This window comes from Oncorhynchus tshawytscha, linkage group LG30 (assembly GCF_018296145.1).
Source record: "Oncorhynchus tshawytscha isolate Ot180627B linkage group LG30, Otsh_v2.0, whole genome shotgun sequence".
NCBI classification, from domain to species: domain Eukaryota; kingdom Metazoa; phylum Chordata; class Actinopteri; order Salmoniformes; family Salmonidae; genus Oncorhynchus; species Oncorhynchus tshawytscha.
In genome coordinates this window covers 33,955,582-33,968,116 of record NC_056458.1, presented here as the reverse complement: position 1 = coordinate 33,968,116, position 12,535 = coordinate 33,955,582, and the positions used below count along the sequence as shown (strand labels likewise).

General features: G+C 42.6%; 1 protein-coding gene across 3 annotated transcripts in view; it reads left to right on the top strand.

Moving 5' to 3' along the window:
• The window catches only part of doc2b (double C2-like domains, beta), a 295,785-nt gene that overhangs the window by 127,119 nt on the left and 156,131 nt on the right, over window positions 1-12,535 (top strand). For 2 of the 3 annotated variants that reach the window (XM_042309299.1, XM_024393613.2), the window contains exon 9: window positions 4,910-5,104. In XM_042309299.1, coding sequence (XP_042165233.1) covers window positions 4,910-5,104 — 195 coding nt within the window. Of the gene's footprint in view, window positions 1-4,388; window positions 5,105-12,535 lie in introns of those variants that run through there. The other variant, XM_024393614.2, reaches the window with a different exon arrangement.

Genomic DNA, 12,535 nt, shown 5'->3' with positions numbered 1-12,535 from the left:
CCAACAATGAGGGACACTAAAACTAAAGGAGTATTTACCTAATTTGGTCGAGACCAGAGGGACCTCGTGTTAACCAATCCTGCAAGCGGGTTTGGTAGCTCATTCTTTTATACGTTAGCAACGAAGTTAGGTAAGTTGGAAGCTTGTGTAGTAGAGCTTTGTAAAAAAAAAAGGAATAATGAAGTGATCTACAAGACTTTAATGAGGACAGCCAACCTTTTGATACAGGATGGAAAGGTGAATGAATGATTCATGACTGACAACTCAATCATTTACATTTTTTTGCTCAAATAATTTGGCCCATTGTTCAATTATGTTATGGGACTCACTGGAAGGTTGCATCTAAAATACAATATACACATTTTCTCTGCACTTAACTTGTCTATTTTCTAAAATGATGTCTGAAAATACATTGAAATTATACTTACAATGCAGATTCCTTCACCTCCAGTATCCATTTTCAAACTCAGAAGTTGACAGTTACCCTGTGGATAATGCAGAGTCAGTGTCCGTGAAAAAATTGCACCCCAAGATGAAGAATAAATAAGGGATTCATGTTCATGAACACTTTTTCATTTCATTGGGAACTATATACTGAAGAAAAATATAAAAGCAGCATGCAACAATCTCAAAGATTTTACTGAGTTACAGTTCATATAAGATCTGTCAATCTAATCAATGGATTTCACATGACTGGGGATACAGATATGCATCTGTTGGATCAGAAAACCAGTAAGTTTCTGGTGGGACCACCATTTGCCTCATGCAGCGTGACACATCTGCTTCGCAGAGAGTTGATTGTGGAATGTTATCCTACTCCTCTTCAATGGCTGTGCGAAGTGGATAATGGCAGGAACTTGAACACGCTGTTGTATACGTCGATCCAGAACATCCCAAACATGCTGAATTGGTGGCATGTCTGGTGAGTATGCAGGCCATGAAAGAACTGCTTATCATGCTGATACATGAGGTGATAGTGGTGGATGAATGGCATGACAATGGGCCTCAGGATCTCTGTGCATTCAAATTGCCATTGATAAAATGCAATTTTGTTTGTTGTCCGTAGCTTATGCCTGCCCATACCATAACCCCACCACCACAATGGAGCACTCTGTTCACAACGTTGACATCAGCAAATCGCTTGCCCACACCATGCCTTATATGTGGTCTGTGGTTGTGAGGCCAGTTGGACGTACGGCCAAATTAACAAAAACAAAAATTATCTGGCAACAGCACTGGTGAACATTGCTGCAGTCAGCATTCCAATTGCACACTCCCTCAAAACTGGAGAGATCTGTTTCATTGTGTTGTGTGACAAATTTTAGAGGGCCTTTTTAGTCCCCAGCACAAGGTGCACCTGTGTAATGATCATACTGTTTAATAGGCTTCTTTATATGCCACTCTTGTCAAGTGTATGGATTATATTGGCAAAAAGATAAACACCCACTAACAGTGATCTTTGATTTCAGATTATGAAACATGGGACTAACACTTTACATGTTGCGTTTATATTTTTGTCCAGTGTAGCTAGCTAAATTATTCAAAAGATGAGTTACATAGGTTGGGGTCTGTCCATAGGCAGCTGAGGCTCCAGACCAGAATGATCCACTGCAGGATGGAAAAATTAAATTATGGGTCCAAACGTTCCAACATAATTAACGACCAGCCTGTTTGGTTAGCAACCTCAGAACTAACACCTTTTTTTTGCCCGTCTGATGGAACGATGAAATAAAACACATTTACTCATTAATGAAAACATGTAGTTCATCTTTTTTTTAATGTTGGCAACCGTTTTATAACATCAATAAGGCCCTCGAACCTGGAGATTATCGTGGGATAACTCCCTCTTAAGGGTTGTTCCCGGCCCTCAGTGAAAGAACAGCCAATAGTCGGGAGTTATCACACGATAATCCCCGGGTCCTCATGCCTTATTGCTTACATAATGTTTTACAGCTTAGTCATTCAAATTCTTTTTCCAAATCTTCTTAATGATTTAATATATTTTGCATGTGATAAGGCCACATGGAGGGCCAGAGATAATTAGACACCTGTGATAATCTGAAGTACTGGAAAGGGGCCACTAGGTGTCTCGTGATAGATTACAAAGAATCCTTGAAAGATACAAAAATTCTGGTAGTTTACTGGTAAAATTTGAACATTTCCAGTAATATACCCTTAACTGTAACAGAACATTTAGCAAGTGAGGTTTAAGGGCATTTCAAATGTACCAGTGTCTCTAGCACGTAAAAAAAATAGAACCTTCAAAGTCTGCCCTTGTAGTGCACATTTCCAGATACATAAGATAGCCTTGAAGGAAAAAAGCAACAAGAGCTAGTCTCTTCGGAGCATTAAACCCCAGATGGAAAGCAACATATCGCACACCATTTGCCACCATCTCGTCAATCTATTTCACATCAACATGTCCTCACCAATAGTGTTGCCTGTCTGTCAACTCCCTCAAATATTGTTTTTATAAGAAATGCAGTCCATCAACTCTCTCTCTCTCTCTCTCGCATCTGGCCTCTGCCAACGGGGGTCATACTAGATGTTCGGCACAATGGACTTGGGTGTTTTTAGTTATTTAAATGTTTTGTTGTTGTTGTAAAGTTTGGGAAAGTGAAAGTGAATTAAATGTGCCTGTCATCATCAGTCCCTTCAGTCTCAAAGAGAGAAATCCTCTGGAGGTATTGTCAGAAATAGATTGGGAATTAATGAGATTTGCTCTCATTGAGTATTTTCCCTCAAAGAATGGCCACCACACACCGTTGATTCATTAATAGCTTAATTGCTCTGAATTGCTAAACGTCAGTCAAAAGGGGTTCATTTATATTTAAATTAGGACATGTATTTCATGGTTTTGCTGGTTCTTTTTGCAATAGGTTTCTTTAATGTACATTTTGATTGGCAGGTTGACAGATTGCTTGATCAGGTGATTTGTTGATGAATAGATTAAATTACTTTTCTGACTCCTGTCAAGCTTGTCAGATGTCATGTGGACTCATGATCTTTTAAGCGAGATTAAAGTCACTCCTATAGATGTCTAAATTCCCAAAGTGATCGATGCATCACCATTTGCATTTTGACAGCTGCTGTTCACTTTTGTCAGCATTGTCACGCTACCTGTGTCAACTGCCACGATGAACAACCAAGGCTGAGCACAGTCTAGATCTGAAAAACACACAGAATCAATGTTTGTGGGCCATTTTCAAACACAGTGCTTTGCAGAAGGCATTTAAAGTCACATTTTTTTCACGTAAATGGCACTACTTTTTAAACTCATACGTTATCTCCAGCACCATACCACTATGACAATTTGTTAACGTTATGTAGTCAAAATAAGGTAAGAAGAAAAGAAAAAATCAAAAACAGTAATGACGTCCCACCCAAGGGGAGGTTGTTTACCCACTCTACGTAACCGTGAGTTAATTCAGAAAAGTTGAAAAGGACTGATTTTAAATTAAGACCTGATAACATCATAGGTGGTTGTGGGGATTGAAACCACAACAATCTGGGCTCTAAGGCTGCATTCTGATCTTCCACTAATTGGTCTTTTGACCAATCACATCAGAATTTTCTTCAGAGCCCAATGAATGAAAAAAAATATCAGAATTGGGCTGCCTATCTAAACACAGCCAGTGTTACCACTCGATTACACAGACATTCCATTTTTCAATTCTTAATTGTAATTATGTTGGTCTTTTTTATTCAGCACCTGTTGCTCTAGAGATTTGTTTGATAGAAGGTGACCAATGTTTAATTGTCTCACTGCTAATTCCAAACATGGGCTGGTCAGAGATACCCCAGGGTCCGACTCTCTCCCTGTGTGTTACACACAAAACACTTTGCCTCTCTTTCTTTTTTCTTCCTTTCTCTTTGTGCTTGCTCTCTCTCACTCACAAACACATACATATATACACGCACGAATGCTTGCGCTCCTCATAAGTACACAGACACTCTTCCTTACAGTCACATATTATGCCTATGCTCTACAGTCCCCACACTCACACGGAGCTATTCACGTCTCTTTCACACACACACTTACATTTGCAGTAGTGCTCCTATATCAGAGACGCGCTCCCTCAAAGACACATTTTATCTTTCACTCCACAGCACACAGGCAAGCGCACACAGAGTGCTAGGTATTCTCTGCAGTCTCTCTCTTTATGCTCTTTCTCTCTCACACACACGGCAGAGCCTCCCTCTCTTTGTCAGATGGATGGGGACTAATAGCATAATTAAGTACCCGCACCGGCGGTCCCTGTTTACCGTTCGGTTGCTAAGAGGTGACATCAGCTGAGCCCACCTCCTTCCTCAATAACCCCCTCTCTCTCTCTCTCTCTCTCTCTCTCTCTCTCTCTCTCTACAAAAAAACGGCAGCCGTGTGCAGGGTGTGTTGTAGAGGTAGAGAGAGCAGGCAGGAAGCAGTGTGTGAGGCAGACAGACAGCATGGTTAGAGCATGCAGGGCGGACCAGCCACGGCTCTCCATGTAGCCCAGTGCAGCACAAGCTAGAGGGGGGGAGTCCGAGGAGCCACCAGGACCTACTCATCTCACTAACAGCCAGGAGCTCTCTCTCCACTCAGGCTACTGGCTTTTTTTTTCAGGGATAGACTTCAGAGGAACAACTTCAAATTTATTTATTTTTTCTCTGGCTGGCTTTGGTGTTTACTTTCGAGGAGCCCTTTTTGTATATTTGGGGACACCTGGGGAATAGTTATTGTTTTGACTGTGTCTTGACTGGGCTGGGTGGGCGCTCCAAGGGACCGCATGCATGACACAACGCAAAGGCGAGAAGACCACCATCAGCATCCAGGAGCACATGGCCATTGACGTGTGCCCTGGCCCCATCCAGCCCATCAAGCAGATCTCTGACTACTTCCCCCGCTACCCGCGGGGTCTCCCCCCGACAGCACCCCCCGCCCTCAGCCGAGCCGGCTCGCTGCACTCCTCCTCCGCCAGCCACAACTCTGGGGATGACCCGGGCCAATCCCACACCGGCGACGACCCGGACCGGTTGTTTGGCGGTGCCGCCGCCCCAACACCTGCGGCGACTGGCAAGAAGGAGGAGGAACCGGACGTGGAGGGCTATGACTCGGACGACTCAAGTGAGTAGAGACATTTTCTCTCTTTTGTCCTCTTTTTCTTCCTTCGTTCCTTCCTTCAGTGTCTGGTTGCCGAGTGACCATCTGGTGAGGCTGTGTCTTTTTTGACCTCTCTCTTCTCCACTCTCATTTTCCTTCCATCTGTGGTTGCCGAGTGCCGGTGTGTCTGTGCGTCTCCCTGTCTGTGGCGTAGCTAACTCTTGACTGTTGAGAGCCAACTGTTGCTGCCGCAGAGCGGCTGTTGCTTCCTTCCCTGCATACAATACTGCACTCCTGCACTGATACATTATAGACTTCCGTAGGTACCATAAACACAGATCAACAAAAATAATGATTCTACCAGTGTAAGAAAGGTGACGTGATTACACAATGTGAAAAGGCTGGGCTTATGTGCTTGTTGTGACGAAGCTTCATGCCTTCTTTGAGTAGTTGTAAATTAGCAGGCCGGATATACACTGAGTATTCCTAACATTAGGAACACCTTCTTAATATTGAGTTGCACTCACAGTCTACAGTAGCAGCCAATGTCTGGTGTTCAATTTAGGCCTACATTCCATGAGACTTTTGAAAAAAAGACATACAGGTTTAACGGCTTTCCTCTTCCTCTTCTGAGGAGGAGTAGCAAGGATCGGACCAATACGCAGCGTGGTAAGTGTTCATCTTGGTTTTTAATTTTATTTTTATTTCACCTTTATTTAACCAGGTAGGCTAGTTGAGAACAAGTTCTCATTTACAACTGCGACCTGGCCAAGATAAAGCATAGCAGTGTGAACAGACAACAACACAGAGTTACACATGGAGTAAACAATAAACAAGTCAATAACACAGTAGATTTTTTTTTTAAATAGTCTATATACATTGTGTGCAAAAGGCATGAGGAGGGAGGCGAATAATTACAATTTTGCAGATTAACACTGGAGTGATAAATGATCAAATGGTCATGTATAGGTAGAAATACTGGTGTGCAAAAGAGCAGAAAAGTTCATAAATAAAAACAGTATGGGGATGAGTTAGGTAAATTGGGTGGGCTATTTACCGATGGACTATGTACAGCTGCAGAGATCGGTTAGCTGCACAGATAGCAGATGTTTAAAGTTGGTGAGGGTGGTAAAGGTCTCCAACGATTTTTGCAATTCATTCCAGTCACAGGCAGCAGAGAACTGTAAGGAAAGGCGGCCAAATGAGGTGTTGGCTTTAGGGATGATCAGTGAGATACACCTGCTGGAGCGCGTGCTACGGGTGGGTGTTGCCATCGTGACCAGTGAACTGAGATAAGGCGGAGCTTTACCTAGCATGGACTTGTAGATGACCTGGAGCCAATGGGTCTGGCGACGAATATGTAGCGAGGGCCAGCCGACTAGAGCATACAGGTCGCAGTGGTGGGTGGTATAAGGTGCTTTAGTAACAAAACGGATGGCACTGTGATAAACTGCATCCAGTTTTCTGAGTAGAGTATTGGAAGCTATTTTGTAGATGAAGTCGAGGATCGGTAGGATAGTCAGTTTTACTAGGGTAAGTTTGGCGGCGTGAGTGAAGGAGGCTTTGTTGCGGAATAGAAAGCCGACTCTAGATTTGATTTTAGATTGGAGATGTTTGATATGAGTCTGGAAGGAGAGTTTACAGTCTAGCCAGACACCTAGGTACTTATAGATGTCCACATATTCTAGGTCGGAACCATCCAGCGTGATGATGCTAGTCGGGCGTGCGGGTGCAGGCAGCGAACGGTTGAAAAGCATGCATTTGGTTTTACTCGCGTTTAAGAGCAGTTGGAGGCCACGGAAGGAGTGTTGTATGGCATTGAAGCTCGTTTGGAGGTTAGATAGCACAGTGTCCAAGGAAGGGCCAGAAGTATACAGAATGGTGTCATCTGCATAGAGGTGGATCAGGGAATCGCCCGCAGCAAGAGTAACATCATTGATATATACAGAGAAAAGAGTCGGCCCGAGAATTGAACCCTGTGGCACCTCCATATAGAGACTGCCAGAGGACCGGACAACATGCCCTCCGATTTGACACACTGAACTCTGTCTACAAAGTAGTTGGTGAACCAGGCAAGGCAGTCATTAGAAAAACCGAGTTTAATAAGACCGAGAATAATGAACACTGAACAAAACAATAATCGACAACGTAAAAAAACAAAACCGAAAAAGTTCCGTGTGGAACAAAACACTGACACGGAAATTAATCACCCACAACTCAAAAGTGAAACCAGGCTACCTAAGTATGGTTCTCAATCAGGGACAACGATTGACAGCTGCCTCTGATTGAGAAGCATACCAGGCCAAACACAGAAATAGCAAATTATAGAAAAAGGAACATAGACTGCCCACCCCAACTCACGCCCTGGCCATACTAAAACAAAGACAAAACAAAGGAACTAAGGTCAGAACGTGACAGCAGGGATTGACATTAACCTGTTCATCCACTTGTTCTTCGGAGAAGGAGGTGACCAGAAATATTGTTGTTGTTTGATGCAAGAAACCACTTTACAAAATAAACTGCATTATTATACCCATACCATTGTTACAGAGAATCAGACAACTCATGCTACCCTCTGCCTATTGGTTACTTAGCTTATTCAAGCCTGTCTCAAAATACAACTGGCTCCAGGTCATTTATAAGTCTTTGCTAGGTAAAGCTCCGCCTTATCTCAGCTCAATGGTCACCATAGCAACACCCACCCGTAGCACGCGCTCCAGCAAGTATATTTCACTGGTCATCCCCAAAGCCAACACCTTCTTTGGCCTCCTTTCCTTCCAGTTCTCTGCTGCCAATGACTAGAACGAATTGCAAAAATCACTGAAGTTGGAGACTTATATCTCCCTCGCTAACTTTAAGCATTGGCTGTCAGAGCAGCTGAACAATCGCTGCACCTGTACACAGCCCATCGGTAAATAGCCCATCCAACCACCTACCTCATCCCCATATTTGTTTTTCTGCTCTTTTGCACACCAGTATTTCTACTTGCACATCCTCATCTGCACATCTATCACTCCAGTGTAAATTGCTAAATTGTAATTACTTCGCCATTATGGCCTATTTATTGCCTTACCTCCTTACTTAATTTGCACACACTGTATACAGATTTTTCTATTGTGTTATTGACTGTTCGTTTGTTTGTCCCATGTGTAACTCTGTGTTGTTTTTTTGTCGCACTGTTTTGCTTTATCTTGGCCAGGTCGCAGTTGTAAATGAGAACTTGTTCTCAAAAAAACTCCCCTTTATGACCAAAAAAAGCTCTTCACCCGACTCACTTTTTTCTAGATTATTTAAAAATGTACACATTTTGCCTACAATTGATCTATACCTGGGCTAATAACTCACTAACTAGCAAAGGATATGAACAGAATGTGCATACATGGTTACATGCAGCTCTCGCTTTGATCTCAAAACAAGTACATCAATGACCGCTCATGCTGTAAACACAGTCCAGTTCAAAGTAAATGGCACAGATCCATATATATTGGATAGGTCCATTTGTGTATAGGCCTACTGCAGCGCTGATTGTTTATGCCGCACTCCGATGCGTTCTATCTACAATAAATTCTCTTGCATAGTTTGGGTATGTTTTGTTTGGGTATGTTGCATTGAAAGTGGCTAATGCTTTGATTCAATCACAATTGCCACAGTAAAGGGAAATGTTGCTTGTGTTAACAGGGGAAACTCTAGAACAGTGGTCATCAACCTTTTCTGAATCAATATCTCTTTCTGAGGCAAAATACAAGCCGAGATCTACCGCTCAGAGTTTTTTTTTACATGACTTAAAGAAGGTAAGCCTATGCAACATTAACCAATAAAAAATAGTACTGGAGCAATGAGGTTTGTGCAGTCAATTAATTAGCTTTTTATTTTACTGGGCTGATCGTGCCTGCATCTGATGGTCAGTCTCAGCGGAGGGAGAGAGCAGCAGACTGAGGGTCAAGCTCTCAACATCCCTCCGCTCTCCCTTTCCTCCACTGACAGTGACCAAAAAGGGACACCATCTTCCAGCTGATGGCGAAACTCAAGTTGCACCGCATTATTTCTGCCTCATGCACAAATTCATGTTGTTACTCCTATGAACAGAGAAAGTGCAATATTCCTTGATATTAAAAAAGACCCAAGCTGCTAATAATAACAACAACTCAAGCCTATAGATACACTTTCCTACTCACTCATTACTGCTACAGTGCTTGTTGTAGCACTGAGTGGAAATAGGAAGAACGCACATTTTGTGGCTTATAAAAGGGATGACAGTACTGAGTAAGAACTTAAACATGAACTCACAGCAGCTCTTTGCTTTATTTGTTGACATTCTCTCTCTAGTCATGGTTTTAAACGTTTTGAAATTTCAGAGCATCAACTTTGCTGTAGCTTTCTTTCTTCAGACACGGTAATCTGAGCCATCCGATTGGCCAATGGTAGGTTGATAGTGCACTGGATTTGCTCCCCGGGCCGCTGGGAAGGCAGAATTTGTATCTTCAGACACATGAAATGGTTCAAAATGGCAACAGTTCGCCTACCCGGCGCACAAGGCAGCTGAATCAGGTGCACCTACTGTTAACAGCCCGAGACAAATATAATTTAAAAAAAATAAGAACACCAGGCTTTATAGTTGGGTTTTTTACAGAAATGCTTGTCGATCGACTAGGAATGCCTTGGAGGTCGATCGGGATCGACCGGTTGGTGACCACTGCTCTAGAAAGTTGAGTGAAGTTCAATATCGTGCTTCTCTCTGTGGGCTCTTTCTTCTGCGCCGCAGTCCCGGGATAGCTTTGCGTTATTCTCGGCAGTCCCGGGAGAGCTTTGTGTCACTCTCGGCAATCCCGGGAGAGCTTTGCGTCATTCTCGGCGAAACATTGGTTGCACCGCCCCCTTTTGCCCTTAGAACAGCCTCAATTTGTCAGGGCATGGACTAGAGGTCGACCGATTAATCGGAATAGCCGATTAATTAGGGCCAATTTCAAGTTTTCATAACAATCGGACATCGGCCATTTTGGACGCCTATTTTTTTTTTACACCTTTCTTTAATGTTTATTTAACTAGGCAAGTTAGTTAAGAACACATTCTTATTTTCAATGACGGCCTAGGAACGGTGGGTTAACTGCCTTGTTCAGGGGCAGAACTACAAATTTTTACCTTGTCAGCTCAAGGATTCACTCTTGCAACCTTACGGTTAACTAGTCCAACGCTCTAACCACCTGCCTCATGAGGAGCTCATACGAATGCAGTAAGAAGCCAAGGTAAGTTGCTAGCTAGCATTAAACTTAATCAGTCATAATCACTAGTTATAACTACATATGGTTGATGATATTACTAGTTTATCTAGCTTGTCCTGCGTTTTATATAATCGATGCAGTGCGCATTTGCGAAAAAGGACTGTCGTTGCTCCAACGTGTACCTAACCATAAACACCAATGCCTTTCTTAAAATCAATACACAGAAGTATATATTTTTAAACCTGCATATTTAGCTAAAAGAAATCCAGGTTAGCAGGCAATATTAACCAGGTGAAATTGCGTCACTTCTCTTGCGTTCATTGCACGCAGAGTCAGGGTATATGCAACAGTTTGGGCCGCCTGGCTCATTGCGAACTAATTTGCCAGAATTTTACGTAATTATGACATAACTTTGAAGGTTGTGTAATGTCACAGGAGTATTTAGACTGATGGATGCCACCCGTTATAAATAAATAAAATACGTAACGGTTCCGTATTTCACTGAAAGAATAAACGTCTTGTTTTCAAGATGATAGTTTCCGGATTTGACCATATTCATGACCTAAGGCTCGCATTTCTGTGTGTTATTATGTTATAATTAAGTCTATGATTTGATAGAGCAGTCTGACTGAGCGATGGTAGGCACCAGCAGGCTCATAAGCATTCATTCAAACAGCACTTTCGTGCATTTTGCCAGCAGCTCTGCTGTTTATGACTTCAAGCCTATCAACTCCCGAGATTAGGCTGGTGTAACGATGTGATGTGAAATGGCTATCTAGTTAGCGGGGTTCACGCTAATAGCGTTTCAAACGTCACTCACTCTGAGACTTGGCGTAGTTGTTCCCCTTGCTCTGCATGGGTAACGCTGCTTCGAGGGTGGCTGTTGTCGTTGTGTTCCTGGTTCGAGCCCAGGTAGGAGCGAGGAGAGGGACGGAAGCTATACTGTTACACTGGCAATACTAAAGTGCCTATAAGAACATCCAATAGTCAAAGGTATATGAAATACAAATGGTATAGAGAGAAATAGTCCTATAATTCATATAATAACTATAACCTAAAACTTCTTACCTGGGAATATTGAAGACTCATGTTAAAAGGAACCACCAGCTTTCATATGTTCTCATTTTCTGAGCAAGGAACTTAAACGTTAGCTTTCTTACATGGCACATATTGCACTTTTACTTTCTTCTCCAACACTTTGTTTTTGCATTATTTAAACCAAATTGAACATGTTTCATTATTTATTTGAGGCTAAATTGATATTATTGATGTATTATATTAAGTTAAAATAAGTGTTCATTCAGTATTGTTGTAATTGTCATTATTACAAATACATTTTAAAAAATTGGCCAATTAAACGGTATCAGCTTTTTTTGTCCTCCAATAATCGGTATCGGCATCGGCGTTGAAAAATCATAATTGGTCGACCTCTAGCATGGACTCTACAAGGTGTCGAAAGCGTTCCACAGGGATGCTGGCCAATATTGACTCCAATGCATCCCATAGTTGTGTCAAGTTGGCTGAATCTCCTTTGGGTGGTAGACCATTCTTGATACACACGGGAAACTGTTGAGTGTGAAAAATCCAGCAGCGTTGCAGTTCTTGACACAAACCTTTGCACCTGGCACCTACTACCATACCCTGTTCAAAGGCACTTAAATGTATTGTCTTGCCCATTCACCCTCACCATGTCTCAATTGTCTCAAGGCTCAGAAATCCTTCTTTAATCTTTCTCCTCCCCTTCATCTACACTGATTGAAGTGGATATACAGTAACAAGTGATGTCAATAAGGGGTCATAGCGTTCACCTGGTCAGTCTATTTCATGGATAGAGCAGGTATTCTTAGTGTTTTGTATACTCAGTGTGTGTAGTGGGCTCCAGTCGGATTCGTAGGCATGCTGTTGAGTCTCGACACGAGGGCTGTTTACATCCACACGCAAGCAGCCTGCCGGCCAAACAGCGAGGCTGGCAGGCTCCTGTTGTCTGTGTCTGTCTGTGCGTGTGTATGCGTGCGTGTGCACAAACAGTATGAGCTATTAGTATCAAGCTACTGTTGTGTTCGAATGTGCGTGTGTGTGTGACGTGTGTTTGCATATGCCCCAGTCTCTCCTGCCAAGAGAATGCACCTCCTGTGACAAGCCCGTTTTGAATTTCTTGTGTCTTACAGTGAGTGGTTTTCGTGTCACCCACTGTCTGAATGCTCTAAAAGCAAATCCCTTATGAGAGCACTAATCA